General features: G+C 37.8%; 1 protein-coding gene across 1 annotated transcript in view; it reads left to right on the plus strand.

Moving 5' to 3' along the window:
• LOC120860965 (ankyrin repeat domain-containing protein 31-like) overlaps positions 1 to 17318 on the plus strand; it is a 134404-nt gene that overhangs the window by 57252 nt on the left and 59834 nt on the right. The window contains 5 exon segments of the mRNA XM_040236671.1: positions 1329 to 1471; positions 8968 to 9112; positions 12596 to 12648; positions 13631 to 15137; positions 15653 to 15814. Coding sequence (XP_040092605.1) covers positions 1329 to 1471; positions 8968 to 9112; positions 12596 to 12648; positions 13631 to 15137; positions 15653 to 15814 — 2010 coding nt within the window.

Consider the following 17318-nt stretch of genomic DNA (forward strand, 5'->3'; position numbering starts at 1 on the left):
AAGAAAACCTACTTCAATAATTTTTTACCTATCAAAACCAATGGTGACAACCATGAAGTAGCCTTGAAAATAAACTCTGAATACCGAAAATAGATCTGATAAAGCTTCTTTGCTAAAACCCTGTCAGATCAATGAATTGAGGATTATTTTACACAGATTCCTAACTTATGACACATTAGAACTGAAAAGAAAGATTGGCTCAGGCCAGGATGTTGATAATAGCAAGAAGTTTAAGCCAACAACAAGGTAAGAGACACATAAAAACATTAAAAATGAGGAGCAAAATTGTTGAGGACTGTAATACAGAAGAAGGTACACTGCATATCTCTGTGGGTGTTAACAGTTGCTGCATTAGATCATACAGCTAATATCATTATGATGTTGAATTTTTTTAAACAGTGGGTTTAATTGTATTGTCTTTATAGGAAATCTGTCTTCTCAGAAAGCTTTGAGGAAATTTCCTCCAAGATAGTTACATTTTTAAAAAGAAAAAAAGATTTTGCTTGAGGATCTCCCAACTTGTAGTTTGGGGAGATAATAAAAGATTTGTTATTTTGGAGTTTAATAAATATCGTTGACTTATATCATTGTGTCTGACTAACAAAAAGATTTATCTGGCTGACTGGTATTCTTGGAGCACTTTGTAGTATGTTAGTTGAATTATTGTAACTAACTTTTTGCAAATTGCGGGAAAAAATTATACAGTTGTCCCTTGAATAGCGTGGGAGTTAGGGTCCTGACTCTCATTGTGGTCAAAAATCTGAGTATAAATTATAGTTAGCTCTCCCTATCCATGGTTTCTCCTTCAATGACCTCAGATTGTGTGATACCATAGTATTTACTGTTGGAAGGAAATCTGTGTATAAGATAGACCTGCGAAGTTCAAAGCCACGTTGGTCAAGAATCAACTTTTCAACTGACTTCTGTGAGGTCCTGCTGGCTGGGTTACTTTAACAAAAGTACCTTGAACTACGAATAAGGCTTTTTTCCCTCTTTTCTGCAGAAAAGTAACCTGCAACCAGCATTCTCTATGAGCTAATAATGACCCCCCCCATAGCCTTTTTATTTGAGGGGGGCAGGAGTGTTTTCAAATTTTTTACTATTTTCATATTTTTCCATATTAATACCCACAGTGTTAAGGGTAGGAATTTTAATAAAAATTTGAATTGAATCCGCAAATAATATAGATTGCTTCATGGTGAGATTATCTTGTTTCATATAGCCAAAATATTTTTAAAGCAACAAATTAGAGTTCTTATTTTAAGGGCAAGCACAGACATTATTAAGATGCCAAATATAACAAACACCATTACTTTTTTGTGTCATAGGTTGGACAGCACTTCATGAAGCTAGTTTAGGAGGGTTTTATCAGACAGTAAGTGAACTGTTAAAAGGTGGAGCAGATGTGAATATCAGCGGAATGTACCAGATCACTCCCCTGCATGATGCTGTGATTAATGGACATTATCAGGTACTGTAATAGAGATTCAGTTTCAGTTCATTCTGCTAATCAGTACTCAGAATTTATCATAAAATATTACTGTGATGGATTGGTTGTGCCTAATATGGCAGATCTCATTATATATGTTACTTTTAATAACTACGTGATGTGTATTTTGGTTGTATATAGTATTTTTTCAACTTCCTTAGGACTCTTTTTGTATAGTACTTTATAGGCTTTGTGTGCCTGTGCTGAGTCGCTTCAGCCGTGTCCAGCTCTTTGCGACCCGGTGGACTATAGCCCGTCAGGCTCCTTTGTCCAATGGGATTCTCCAGGCAAGAACACTGGAATGGGTTGCCATTTCCTCCTCCAGGGGATCTTCCCCACCCAGCAATCAAACCCAGGTCTCCTTCACCACAGGCAGATTCTTTACCGCTTGAGTCATGAGGGACACCCTTACAGGCTCTAGGAGAACATTTCCTTCTTAGTATGTTATGCAGTGATAGGGTTGCAGCAGGCTCACAGCTTTTTGTAGTATAGTGTTACTTTCAGAATCAAACTAAGACATGAGAACCTTTCAGGTTTAATGACCTGAGAGTACACACCAGTACACACCAGCACAGAGGTACCAATGGTTATAATATCAAAATGCTATAATTCCATATATGTTGGTTAATAGTAACTAGAGTAATGGTACGTGAATGCTAAGTTGCTTCAGTCATGTCTGACTCTGCAACCCTATGGACTGTAGTCCACCAGGCTCCTCTGCCCATAGGATTCTCTAGGCAAGAAAACTGGAGTGGGTTGCCATGCCCTCCTCTAGGGATTTTCCCAACCCAGGGATCGAAACCAGGTCTCTTACATCCCCTGCATTGGCAGCTGGGTTCTTTACCACTAGTGCACCTGGGAAGCCCACAGTTATGAAACTGTTAATTAAGATTGGCACAAATGCTTTATCACATGTACTCTGAGCTTCCTAGACATTTTTTTCTGGTCCAGGGACTGCATCGGGCTGAGGCATTTCCTGAAAATAGTTTATTGTTTGTTTAAAGTGGTAGAAGTTGCTTCTGGGCTTAAAACCTCTAGAGTAGGAAAGAGGGCTAAGGAAGATCTGTTCTGTTTCTCCAGAAGAAATACCTGCCACAGGTAGAGCTGGGGAAGGCTGTAGGCAAGAATCTCTTAGAAGGGATGCAGTTGAGCTCATTTCATGTGCTAGGAAGGTTATACTCAAAATCCTACAAGCTAGGCTTCAGTAGTATGTGAACTGAGAACTTCCGAGTGTATAAGCTGTGTTTTCAAAGAGGCAGAGGAACCAGAGATCAAATTGTCAACAGTCGTTGGGTCATGGGGAAAGCAAGGGAATTCCAGAAGAACATCTGCTTCATTGACTACACTGAAGCCTTTGACTGTGTGGATCACAGCAAATTGGAAAATTCTTGAAGAGATGGAAATACCAGAGCACCTTACCATCTACTGAGAAACCTGTATGCAGGTCAAGAAGCAACAGTTAAAACCAGACATGGAACAACTGACTGGTTCAAAATTGGGAAAGGGATACATCAAGGCTGTATATTGTCACCCTGTTTATTCAACTTCTATGCAGAGTACATCATGTGAAATACTGAGCTGGATAAATCACAAGCTAGATCACGATTGCTGGGAGAAATGTCAACAACTTCAGATATGCAGATGATACCACTCTAATGGCAGAAAGTGAAGAGGAACTAAAGAGCCTCTTAATGAGGGTGAAAGAGGAGAGTGAAAAAGCTGGCTTAAAACTCAACATTCAAAAAACTAAGATCATGGCATCCAGTCCCATCAGTTCATGGCAAATAGATGGGGAGAAAAGTAGAATCAGTGACAGACTTTTTTTTTCCCTTGGGCTCCGAAATCACTGTGGACTGTGACTACAGCCATGAAGTTAAATGCTTGTTCCTTGGAAGGAAAGCTATGACAGACCTAGATAGCATATTAAAAAGCAGAAAGATCCCTTTGCCGACAAAGGTCCATAGAGTCAAAGCTATGGTTTTTCCAATAGTCAAGTACCATAAAGAAGGCTGAGTGTCAAAGAATTGATGCTTTTGAATTGTGATGCTGGAGAAGACTCTTGAGAGTCCCTTGGACTGCAAGGAGATCAAACCAGTCAATCCTAAAGGAAATCAACCTAATTATTCATTGGAAGGACTGATGCTGAAGCTCCAATACTTTGGCACCTGATTCGAAGAGCTGACCCATCGAAAAAGACCCTGATGCTGGGAAGGAGTGAAGGCAAAAGAAGGAGGCAGCAGAGGATGAGATGGTTAGTTTGCATCACCAGCTCTGTGGACGTGAATCTGAGCAAACTTCAGAAGATAGTGGAGGACAGAGGAGCCTGGCATGCTGCAGTCCATGAGGTTCCAAAGAATTGGGCATGACTTATTAACTAAACAACAACAACAACACTTAAAAATAAATACATTCTTTCAAGTGTGGAGAAAGTAGAATTTGTGGATTTCAGATGATCAGCTCACTGTGGTTGCTTAGAAAAATCTGGGACAAATTATTAAACATACAGTGGGAGACATTTAGGCAGGCATAATGATCTTTGAGCATAAGCAGACATCATTAAGAACACATCATGTCAGACTGACCTTGATCCTCCTTTATTAGGCTTAATTTGTGAAGGAAATGGCATGACAAGTTGATAAAAGTTATCGCAGTTTAGGCAAGCTTTTCTCCAGTGTTCTTGCCAGGAGACTCCCAGGGACAGAGGAGCCTGGTGGGCTGCTGCCTATGGGGTCTCACAGAGTCAGACATGACTGACGCAACTTAGCAGCAACAACAACAGCAAGCTTTAATTTGATGGAGCATGCTTGTGATATGTGAGTATTTGAGATGTTGAATTAGAAGTTCATTGACTATGTTATTGGGATTCACAGACATTAAAAAGATATCCCAAGACATGTTGATTATCCCTTCCATTTGTGTCTGGAGTGAGCTGTCTTATAAAGTTTGATTGTTTATTCTATTGTACTATAAAAAGTCATACCACATGGTATGGTAGGCGGGACCATGGATAGCATTTTGTCATTGTTGGGAGTATTTTTTTTAAAATTCCAGACATCATACCATTTTACTGATAAATACTTGTACCTGCATCTCTAGCAGATAAGGACTTTTTTCTCACACCCACATTTTTAAAATCATCTTACCTAATAAAACTTATTTGTTAATACATTTAATAAAACCCAGTCCATATTCAAATTTTCCCAAATTATCTAAAAGTGGTTTTTATTAAAAGTTTTGTTTGAATGAGGATCTCTCAGGGTCTATGTGCTGCATATGTTTTTTATGTCTCTTAAGTATGTTTTGACCTATAATGTTTCTTCCTGTGTTTTGTCTCTTCTGGAGCCTGGGTAATTTGTCGGTTGGGGTTTCCAAAATTCTGGATTTGATTGATTTTTATGGTTTCTTCCCATATTTTCTGTAAATGGCTGTTTTAATGGAAAATCTATTTAGAGACCATAGTTTGGGTGCAAGGTGTCCTCATTGCTATTGGACATCATTGTTTTTAGGCATTTTCCATGAAATCATACTTTTAGAAAGAAAAATCATGAGTTCTTACTGATATTTCCATTTCAAACTTAATATTATAGATTCATAATAACTTTATTTTTTACTTGTGCCTCTTTTTCTTTTATGCTAAGCATTTGTTTCTTAATACATTAACTTATTTCTTTATTGTACATTTTATTTACAATATTACTATTAGTGATATTTCTGTTATTAACAATAGTAATAACAATGGAACTACTAATGAAGTGCTTTTTGTTTTGTTTATACCCCATTAGGAATGTATAGTCAAAATATTGGCTTTTCAAGTACTTGAAAGAATTTTATTCTCTGTCTTATTGGCTTCTTACACAAGGGATTTATTGGAAGGAAGAGATTTGAAATAATATCCTCCAAACTGAGAAGGAACTTTGAGTCTGTAAAACAAAGCTTTATTAACAAAGCAGTTCCATACAGTGCAATCATGATGTTTATTGTGGATAACTTATATACTGGCAAGATTGGGCAGCGAGCAATCCAGAGGCATGCACAGCTGTGCTCCACACCACAGAAAGGAGTCCAGGGGGATTTAAAGGGGCCAGAGCTAAAATTAGAATCTGACCACCAAGTGAGAACCACATCCACACTGATTGGAACGGGGGAGTTTTCCTCCTCCTGGGGTATCATGACCATTAACCATCTGAGTCAGCAAAAGACATTCTTTCAGCTTTCACATCTGATGAAGGCAAAGTTGGTAGTGAATTTATCTGGCTTGAGCACATTCCTTATGAGTAGGCTAAAGTGCAGTCATGCAGAAAGGAGAGGGGAAGGACTCAAGTACAGCTGACAAGATGGAGTCAGAGTGGTTCAGCAACACAGAAGTCACCTGATTCTAGAAGGAGGAAAAGCACTAGAGTCAATAATATTGTTGAAGGTGAAAAGCCACGGGCAAGCTCTCAGTAGAAGTATTTCCTTCAGGGGTCTACTGTTTGATGAACTAAACAAGTGGAGATTGTGAGGCCAGCCACTTACTGAAATGGCTCTGCTTGTTCCAGTTAAGAATACATGGTGGCCTTAAAATAGCCACAGATTCTTTTAACACTCTTCTGTCCGAAAGGTGGAACCTGGGTTTTCTCCTCAGGAGTGTGGGCTGCAGTTTCAGTGAGTTGCTTCTAACAAATAGGATGTGGCAGAAGTAACACATTTTATGACTTCTGAGACCCAGTTGAAAGCTATCGTGGCTTCTTCCTTGTTCTGTCAGTCACTCGTTCAACAACTGAAGGAAGCCAGATGTCATATCAAGCAGCCACTCAAGCAGCTCCATGGAGAGGTGCACTGGCAGTGCGCTGAGCCTTTTCCTGCCCACAGCCACGTGAGTGAGCCATCTTAGAATCAGGTCCTCCAGGTGCTGTCGAGCTTCTAGATGATTGTATCTCCAGCCAGCCTCTTGACTACAACCTCCTGAGAGGCCCTGAGGCAAAACTAACCACCTCCACCACTCCCAAATTCCTGACCCCTAGAACTATGAGATTATAAATATTTATTATTAAGCTGCTGAGTTTTGGGGTAACTTGTCAGGTAGCAACAGATAACTAATACAGAATCAAATACAGGTTTAAAATACAGAGTTAAAAACTCCTTGGAAATAACTTATTTACTGCCATTTGATGAGAAGAGAGAGAGTTTTTTAAGTTACAGAGTGTGTAATATAAGTAGGCTTCAGAAGTCCTGATAGCAGGCTATAGAGGAAATTGGTGAATGTGGATAGTTGGTGTCCATAGAGTATGTGGATAGAGAGTATCCACTAGACAGTGGATAAGACAGAGACTGCCAGAGTAATGTATTCCCTCCCTTAGGGTAACCATCCCGGATTTCCAGAGAAGTGAGGCTCTCTTCCCTTCCTCCTGTCTTCTTTTTCATGTTCCTTGATCCTCAGATACTCTCATTCTGCATGCTTCATTATTTGACATAAAACCTCCAGAGATAAACAAACTTATGGAATTACTTTTCCTGAAAGAAAGCAATATGCTTTCCATTTGTATTGCTGAACAGTATGTGAAGATCCAGGCATATGAATTATAGATTTAATTATACCTACTATTACTTTCAATCCTCTTACCTAGCTTTAAACTCCCATAATAAAGTCGTTTGAAAAGCAGAATCATCAAGTTTCTGAATCTTAATTTTTAAAGGATTTAGCTTATATTATCCCTGTGTGTAATGGGGCACTTTTCTCTCATAGAATGCTTTTTTGGTAGAAGTATATATATGTAAAAGGAAATATATATTATATATAGATATAAATATATATGTAAGGTATATAATTTTTAGATGCTTAAAATTTATAGAAATTCTGACCCTTTCTCTCATTCCAGACATTTACATGGAAATCTAGGCTTCTTTTAGTATAATGTTCTTTAAAGCCTGTTTCACACATCCTCCTAGACCAACATTCATTCTTTTATTAAACATACAGTCTGTGCCAGATACTGAAATAGACACTGGGAATGTAAGATGATTAAGACTTATATCTGTTGTGAAAACTTGGAAGCAACTTAAATATCCATTAGTAGGGTTGTTGTTTTTCAGTCGCTTAGTCATGCCTGACTCTTTTGGACCCCATGGACTGTAGCACGCCCTGTCCTCCACCATCTCCCAGACTTGGCTCAAACTCATGTCCATTGAGAGTCAGTGATGCCATCCAACCATCTCGTCCTCTGTCATCCACTTCTCCTCCTGCATCCAGTCTTTCCCAGCATCAGGATCTTTTCCAGTGAGTCAGCTCTTCGTATCAGGTGGCCAAAGCTTTGGAGCTTCAGCTTCAGCATCAGTCCTTCCAATGAATATTGAGGATTGATTTCCTTTAGGATTTACTGGTTTGAAATCCTTGCTGTCCAAGGGACTCTCAAGAGTCTTCTAAATTGTAGCATTAATACATTCATATAGGTATATTAAAAAGTAAATTATTACTCAGCTGCTAGAGAGAATGGAAGTTCAATCTATCTGATTTGAAACAGGTTTCAGAGTCTGATGCAGGGTAAGGTAGGCAGGAAAGAAGCTAAAGCACAGAAAAATGTATATATTATAGGCCCACTTGTGTAAGAAACAACATATATACACATTTATGATATATACATATATACCTGTTGGACTAGACCTATTGGGAAAATTCAGGGGAAACTGTAACTAGAGCTAACTTAGGAGAAATAATTAGATGACTGAAGTACAAGGGTAGAGAAGGGAAACTTAGTTTTCATTGTCTGTTTCTCTGAGCCTTCTGTATTCTGAGCCATATTTATTAATTTCCTATCCAAAAATATTAATTTTAAAAGATAATCAGAGTCCCACCCTCAAAAAACTTGAAATATAGGAGAGAGATAGGTATAGAGGTGAGTATAATATAATATAGCGTATATTGGACATAAAATATATACATAAAAGAAGGAAGAGGTCATTTTTCTCTAGGGCATCAGTGGGTGAGGAGGTCAGGGAGCGCTTCATAGAGGAGGCTACTTGAGGAGTGGTAGCAGATTAAGAGTTGACCGGCTTCTCTCTGACGCTGAGGACGAGGAGCAGCAACAAAGGTATGCGGAGAAGACACCATCTCCTGGGACCTGATAAAATCACATTTACTAGTGCAGAATGTGAGTCAAGTTCCCCGTATATGTGCTAGCTCCATTTCATCATCAGTTAAACCACAGACATTCTGTCCACCGTCCCTCCCTCCCTGCTTTCTTCCCTCTTCCTTGCATCCTCTCTCTTTTTTTGGTAAGAGAAGTCACATGTACATCAACAAATTATGATTCAGTAGCAGTTACACTGATTTTTGTTGTTGGGCAACGATGTTACAGGTAAACCCAAACTCTGTATGGTTGGTAAATTCCAAATATTTGGAAAGAAATATTTGATGTTGCTTAGAGTTGTATGCTAGCATACGTTTATAATAATAATATTCTTTTTGTCTGGGCTCCTCACATAAAACAATCTTCCTCTAGGTGGCAGAGTTACTTCTTTTGAATGGAGCCGATCCTTTACTTAGAAATGACAATGGAAAGTGTGCTTTAGATGAAGCCAAAGACTCACGTATGATGCGTCTCCTTGAGAGATTTGTTCCTAAACATCAAAACCATCTTACATCAGGTAAACTTAAACTGCTCTGTTACATCTGTTCATCATGTCAGCAGTCGCAGTTGAGTCGCTCAGTCATGTGCGACTCCTTGTGACCCCATGAACTGCAGCACACCAGGCTGACCTGTCACTGTCTCCTGGAATTTGCTCAGACTCAGGTCCATTGAATCAGTGATGTCATCCAACCATGTCATCCTTAGTAGAGAGTTATAGAAATCAAGCTTAGAATTATAGAAATTAAATTGATTTTCCTCAAAAGTTTTGAGAAAATCCATCCAGTGACGTTCTGGCTTCATTTGCAAATGCACCAAATGGAAGAACTCTAAAGGAACTAAGAAAGATAATACTAAATGTACTTTTCCCCAGGATATGCATTGCAAACAGAAAACTTTTATACAGTTCTGGGTTTTCTCCCCATAATCCATTGACTGAATATCATGAGTTATAAATTGTAACTTATGTTTGGCTGTATCTTTTTCAATGAATATGGTCAGGATTGTTTACTTTCATTCCTTAAGAATATTTTTTTATGGCTATACTTTTGCCTTCTCATTCATCATTACACTGTTAAGTTAGACAGCAAAGGAGCAGTTAAGTTAAACTTCAGTTTCAAAAAGATTATATAAGAATTGTTTATATTTTATTGAAGTATAATTGATTTACAATATTATGTTAGTTTCTGGTATACAATGTAGTGATTCAGTATTTTCATATGTTATACTCCATTTAAAGTTATTGCAAAGTAATGGCTATATCCCTGTGCTTATTTATTTTATACATAGTATTTTGTATCTCTTAATTCCCAAACCTTTTTTTGCCCCTCTCTCTTCCCTTTCCCCACTGGTAACTGTTACTTTGTTTTCTGTATCTGTGAGTCTGTTTCTGTTTATACATTGATTTGTTTTATTTTTTTACATTCCACATGTAAGTGGTAATATAGAGTATTTGTCCTCTTATTTCACCAAGAATAATACCTTCTGGGTTGTTGCAAGTGGCAGAATTTCATTCTTTTTTATGGTTGAGTAGTATTCCATTGCATGAATATATACTCCATCTTCTTTATCCGTTCATCTGCTATGGACAGTTAGGTTGTTTCCATATCTTTGGTATTATATATAATGCTGCTATGAACATGGGGGTGCTAGTATCTTTTTGAATTCATGTTTTCATTTTCTTTGGATATATATCCAGCGGTTTAATTGCTGGATCATATCATGGTTTCTTTTTTTTTTAATTAATTAATTTTATTTTTGGCTGCGGTGGGTCTTCGTTTGCTCTCTGTGCAGGCTTTCTCTAGCTGTGGAGAGCAGGGGCTACTCTTCCTTGTGGTCCACGAGCTTCTCGTTGCAGTGGTGTCTCCGGTTGCAGAGCACTGGCTTTCGGTGCTCCAGCCTCAGCGGTTGCAGCATGCTGGCCCAGTAGCTGTAGCACGTGGGCTCTCGGGCATGTGGGCTTCACCCATTGCGGTACACAGGCTCAGTAGTTGCAGCTCACAGGCCCCAGAGCATGGACGCAGTAATTGCGGCCCTCAGGCTTAGTTGTTCCACAGCATGTAGAGTCGTCCCAGACCAGGGATCAAACCTGTGTCCCTTGCATTGGCAGGTGGATTCTTATCCACTGTGCCACCAAGGAAGTCCAGTCATATCTAGCTCTACTTTTCTTTTTTGGAGCAGTCTCCATATGTCCATACTATTTTCCATTGTTGTTGTTGTTCAGTCATTAAGTCATGTCCAACTGATTCTTTGCGACCCCAGAAACTACAGCATGCCAGGCTTCTCTGTCCTTCACTGTTTCCCAGTTCAGACTCATGTCCATTCAGTCGGTGCATAGTGGCTGCAATTTACATTCCCACCAACAGTGTACAAGGGATCCCTTTTCTACAAATCCTTAACAGCTTTTGTTGTTTGTAGACTTTTTGATGACAGATATTTTGACAGGTGTGAGGTAACATCTCACCGCGGTTTTGGTTTGTATTTCTCTGATGATTATTAGTGTTGAACATTTTTTCATGTGCCTATTAGCTATCTGTATATCTTCTTTGGAAAAATGTCTATTCGTGTCTTCTGCCCATTTCTTTAGTTGTTTTTTTTTTATATTGCGTTGTATGAATTGCTTATATATTTTGGACATTAACCTCTGTTGGTCATATCATCTGCAAATATCTTCTTCCATTCAGTAGGTCATCTTTTTGTCTTGTCAGTGATTTCCTTTGCTATGCAAAGCTTTTCAGTTTCATTAGGTCCCATTTGTTTATCTTTTATTTCATTTCCTTTGTTTCCTTAGGAAACAGATACAATAATATAACAAAATAATATTAAATATTACAATGATTTATTTCAAAGAACATCCTGCCCATGTTCTCTGTTGGAAGTTTTGTGGTTTCTGTTCTTAGGATTATGTCTTTAATCCATTTTGAGTTTATTTTTGTATGTGGTGTGAGAAAATATTCTAATTTCATTCTTTTACACATAGCTGTCCAGTTTCACTACTTATCATAGGTACCATTTATTGAAGAGACGTTCTTTTATCCATTGTATTTTGCCTCCTCTGTCACAAGTTTGTTGAAAATAATCGCATTGGTTTATTTCTGAACTTTCTAGTTTGTCCCATCAATCTGTGTCTCTTTTTGCGCCATCACCATGCTGTTTTGATTACTGTAGTTTTGTGTAATCCGAAGTCAGGGAGCGTGATTCCTCCAGCTCTGTTCATCTTTCTCTAGATTGCTTTGGCAGTTCAGGGTCTTTTGTGGTCTTGCATAAATTATAGGATTACTTGTAGTTCTGTGAAAAATGCTGTGACTGTTTTGATAGGGATTGCATTAGATCTGTGGATTACTTTGTGTAGTATGGAAATTTTGATAGTATTCTTTCAGTCCAAGAACACAGTATATCTTCTCTTTTCCATGTATCATCTTCAGTTTCCTTCACTGATGTTTATAGTTTGCAAAGTATAAGTTGGTTAAGATTATTCCTTGGTATTTTATTCTTTTTGATGAGATTGTAAATGTAAGTAATTGTTTTTTTCTTACTTTCTCTTTCTGATATTTCCCTATTAGTGCATAGGAAAGCAGTGGATTTCTGTATATTAATCATGTATCCTTCAACTTTAGTGAGCAGGTGTATTAGGAAGTGATAATTATACAATTCATTATGGAAGAATTCTTGCCTTATAAAAGCTTGTACACTTGCATATCTGAGTATAACTGTGGGGGATATAAAAATACCGAGTTCAGTGCCCATCTTCAGCATTATGTTGTTGGGTCTGTTTTGCTTTTCCTACAGAAGTGTTTTCAGCTCTCTCAAGATAGTATTTGGTTTATAATAAATATGGAAATCATAAATTATGTAATGTTATATGTGCCAATTTTAACAAAATGTGTTTTCGTAATTTTATTTTTTCCACTTGGTTTGCTCATGGCAAAGGCCTTGTGGTTTTACAAGCCTAGAGTCTGACCTCTGGAGGCTGTTTTCTTTGATTTTCTCTTTTTGTTTACAGCTCAGAAGAATAGCCTTGACCCTTCAGATGGAGAGGAGGCACACCAGCACAAGGTAGCTCTCTGTTCAGCAGTGAGCGTGTTTATGGAGCACACCTGTGGGTCATTTTATTGATCATTGGAGGGGAAAGAAAGACTGTTAAGCATTCATCAGGAACAGTGACCTTGCCTTTGCTTTTTAGACACTTTGGAATAATTACGTGAGACTCAGAAGGTTCTGGGCTGTTAGTGTGGGAAGCAGTTGAGTAAATGTAGTGTATGTGGGCACACTAATGTATTGGTAACCATTTCTACTTCCTTTCTCCTCTTTATAAAGCCATGAGGTTTATCAGCCACGTTGACTTTCCGCTGGCCTGAGCACAGTATGAGAGTCAAAGGTGCTAATCCAGCCCGTTAAACTTTACGTGGTGGGCAGTTATTTCCCCCATCCGATGCTTCCGTTGTGATGTGTGAGAGGAAGCCCTGTTTCTGTCTCAGTCTTGTCAGCCCACAGTAATCTTTCCGTACACGCCTACTTGGTTGCATTATCTGTCTTTTTGTTTTTAAATCCCTTCTTCCACTACCCTATGTGGAAGCACACTATGATGCTCACAGATACCAGAGGAAGAAACTCTTAATTCTATCTCTGTAACAAATGGGAGAGGAAAGTGGTTTTAAAGTATAGTTACAAAGATTCCTTATGAAGGAATTCTCTGATTGTTTTAAAAGCCTATATGGATTAGCTTGATTAAAATTTTTTATTATGTTTAGTAATAAGATTGATAGTGCTAAAATACTGGCAAGTACAAATTAAAATGTACAGGAAAAAAGAACAATTAGCACATATATGGAGTTTGAATCTATTACATTTCTCTTTCTGCTTTTGGTCTATTTTTTCTGAAATATACATCAGGTTGTATATATCCTAGCAGGCCCTGTGGTTAGATCAAATTATAAGGTTGAATGGAATAATAGTTTTCTTTTTCTCCAATCCAGAATGAATTGAATGCAGAATTACAGCTGACAGTTAAAGCTAACTATGTATTTTGTTTCTATAGAAACCAAAATTCAGTTCTAAAAATCACAGTGGGTTTGTTTATGATGAAAATTCCAACAGACAGAAGCCAGAACATGTAGAAGTCAATAAAGGAAGCAGAAAGAGTTTATTTATAAATACAGATATATATGAACATTATCAAAAACATTCCCCAAACATGAGAATTGGTAAATCCAAGCAGAAACAATCAATTCTCAACCAGATACACTCTACAGGATTCAGAAAGGACAATCTCCATAGTGCTGAGGATCCCAGCACAAGTGTGTCTAAAGATAAAGGAAGAAGAAATATACAACATAAAAGGACTCAAGTGGATGATACAAGCCAAGAAAGCAGTCCAAGAATGACAGTGGCTGTCTCTTGTTCTAGAAGAAGAAGCAGATCAGTTACTCGTCAGCCACAAGCTCTCCAAATCCTTGATGACCTTCCAGAAAAGTCATGTAAACCTTTCAGCCAAGCTCTATCAGGCCTGAAAAATGGTTTGTGTAATGATGTTGAAACTTGTTCAATTCCCAGAGAGACACATACTCAAAGCCTGGATTTATCAGACAGTCAAGAAATAAAATGTACGGAAGTAGAATTCATTGACCAAGCTGAAGCTGTTTCTTTCTTAGGACTTTCTCTACATGAAAAAACCAAGTTACTACCTGTTACTACAGATCCGCAGCCTCATACTCTCCAAGACCAGGAGCATATTAGCCCTTATAAATCTCATGAAAACAGTAACTCAAGTCAAAAAGATGAGAGCCTCAAGTGGGAAAAAATTTCCCCATCCTTTATAAAGGAAAACTTTAATAATGATGATCATGGTGATTCCTTTGCCTCTGAGGAGACTGTAATATCTAAAAAGGTGATAAGTTCTTCAGGTGGCAAAAACCATGATAATTATAAAGAGAATGAAACAAATAGAGAAGAAATGGATTTTCAACAATTTTTACCTTCTCAAGACCATTTTCCACAGGAAAATGAGTTAAAAGCAGACAGCCTAACCATACTTCCACAACAGGAAGCTGTTAGTTTTTCTAATTCAGATAATATAATAGTTTCTGAACATGTTTCAAATTATGAACAATGTTTATGTGGAACTTCTTTTGATCACTCACATGGCAGTCCTGAACATACTCCTCTGGCTTGTATAGGAACACTCTCAACACATGAAGTTTCAGAGTTGACCAGTCATGAGAAGCTAATCAAGAATCCTCAGAATTATAGCCCTAGCATACTAACTCCTTTAATGAATCAAACAGATATACATATTGTGGAAAAGGTGAATAAGGAAGGAGACACTAAAAGGAATTATACTGACACAGGCCAAGAAACAAGTCCTTCAAATAGGCCTTCATCCAGAGGTGTTCCTTCTCAAGTAATGGAAACAACTAAAGTTGAAAAAAGAAGACAAGAGAGCAAAGCCATACAAAATACAGGTTTTCATTCCACTGACAATGAAGAATTGACCAACATCTCACAACTTAGTCAAAGAAAAGAGAAGGAGATTTCTCACAAACCAGGTATTACTAGTATTGTTCAATTTGTACACATTTCCTATAGATTTAGTTATTTCATAGAAATTTCCAACTGAATTTCACTTAACCTCTGCCCAAACTGATCAGAATGAGGACGTGTGGATCACAATTTGGAGATACTATTAATTAGTTAAGCAATGGTATTTTCTTTGAAAGAAGGTGCTAAATTAATATTGACAGAAGTTAAAAAAGTATTTCTATGAGTTTTTAGCTTTCTTTTTAATATAGCACCTACTTGATGTCAAGAAACCTAACAACATTTTTATAGCAGGAAAATGTTAGCTCCATTGATTTTAGTGATTCACTGTTGAAATTGCATCCAGGAAACTAATTTACGTTTGCTTTATGAAAACATTTTAAATGGCTTCCATTCCTTTAAATAAAAAAGCAGTCTAGAAAGGAACAGAAACATGGAGCAATTATATGACTAAACTCTTTCTTAGTCCTATAACCAGTAAAGAGAAATACAATACTGATACTTCAAAATGTTTTTTTTTCAGGTGAGGAATTTGTCAATGGAGATGAAAACGGTATAAGAAATTGTAAAGAGAAAAAAGAAAAACCAGATTCAGAAATTCATATGCCTACTAATATCCAATCACACAAAAAAATTCAAAATTTCAGAAAAAGAAAAAATGTCTCCAAAGCTACCTGCAGCCAAGGTTTATATTCCTATACTATACAAGGACAAGGTTTTTGCATGACCACTCCTAGCAATCCACTCTCCTTCAAAGAATTATATACACTTTCATATTTACTGTTTTATTTTTTTAGTCATTCCCTAATTTATAAGATATTTCGGCTCTATTTGTTAAGTGGTTTTACTATAACACACCACTTGAGAATCTCCTAGTCTTTCACTATCTTGTCGTATTTTTGTCTATTTGTTATGTTAGAGGGGATAAGGTGAACAGTAGAGACAGCAAGGAGGTTGAGGCGGGGCAGCAGATCTGGATTGTGTCAGATCCCTTCGAACTTTCACTGAGCCCTTTTAACATAAGGGAAATTAAAGAAGCATAGCCACTAGTTTCTTTTTGTCAGATACATGAACTGTGTGTGTTTGACAATATGGATAAATGACTATTCTTTGGTAGTTCTTGGAGCTAGTTCTGTGGTGAACCATAGGCTGGACTACTTCAGGTCAAATGTTAAGCCCTGCTAAGTTGATTAGTAAGAAGAAGTTGATAGAGTAAGATGTAGGAATACTAGGCATCCTTTTGGAACTTTTCCCCATTGTCTCCCTCTCATGTAAACTAAAGTGCTTCTTATACATACCTCCAAGGGAATGGCAACCTACTCCGGTATTCTTGCCTAGAGAATTCCATGGACAGAGGAGCCTGTGGGCTACAGTCCATGGGGTCACAAAGAGTCGGATATGACTTTGCCTGTGTGTACTGAACTGTAACTTCCTCCAATTTTAAAGGAAAACTGGAGAAGGAAATGGCAACCCACTCCAGTGTTCTTGCCTGGAGAATCCCAGGGACGGGGGAGCCTGGTGGGCTGCTGTCTGTGGGGTCACACAGAGTCGGACACGACTGAAGCGACTTAGTAGTAGTAGTAGTAGTATAGTGGATTGAATAGTGGCCCCCAAAAAAACCCATGTCCATGTCCTAATCCCTGGAATCTATGATACTGTTGCATTTAAAGAGTGAATATTACCTTATTTAGAAGAAGAATCTTTGCAGATATAGTTAAGGACCTTGAGATGAGGAAATTGTATTGGATTTTCCAAATGGGACCCAAATCTAACAAGTATCCTTATAAAAGAAAAATAGAGACAGCTTTGAGACATGCAAGGAAAGAGAAGATAATGTGAAGAGCCAGACAAAAGAACAATGTGGCCAAAAGCCAAAGAAGCTAAGTTGGAGAAAGCAAGGAAGGATTCTTCCTTATAGCTTCCAGAGAAATTGTAGCCCTGCTGACACCTTGGTGTTGGATTTCTAGTCTGTAGAACCACAAGAAACTAGTATGTTTCTCTCGTAGCACTTAATCAGATTTTCATGTAATTTTTTACATGGCTCTCATTCCCCTAGGCTGCAGGCCACTCGAAGAGATAGTGTCTTCTGTTTTCTTTATATAATGTTAGCATAGTTTAGGGGAAAATTTCATTGTTTTTAGTATTTCTAACTTGTGATGTAAGGAAAAGAAATAAAAATATTTAGATAT

This window comes from Oryx dammah, unplaced genomic scaffold, assembly GCF_014754425.2.
Source record: "Oryx dammah isolate SB20612 unplaced genomic scaffold, SCBI_Odam_1.1 HiC_scaffold_11210, whole genome shotgun sequence".
Lineage (NCBI taxonomy): Eukaryota > Metazoa > Chordata > Mammalia > Artiodactyla > Bovidae > Oryx > Oryx dammah.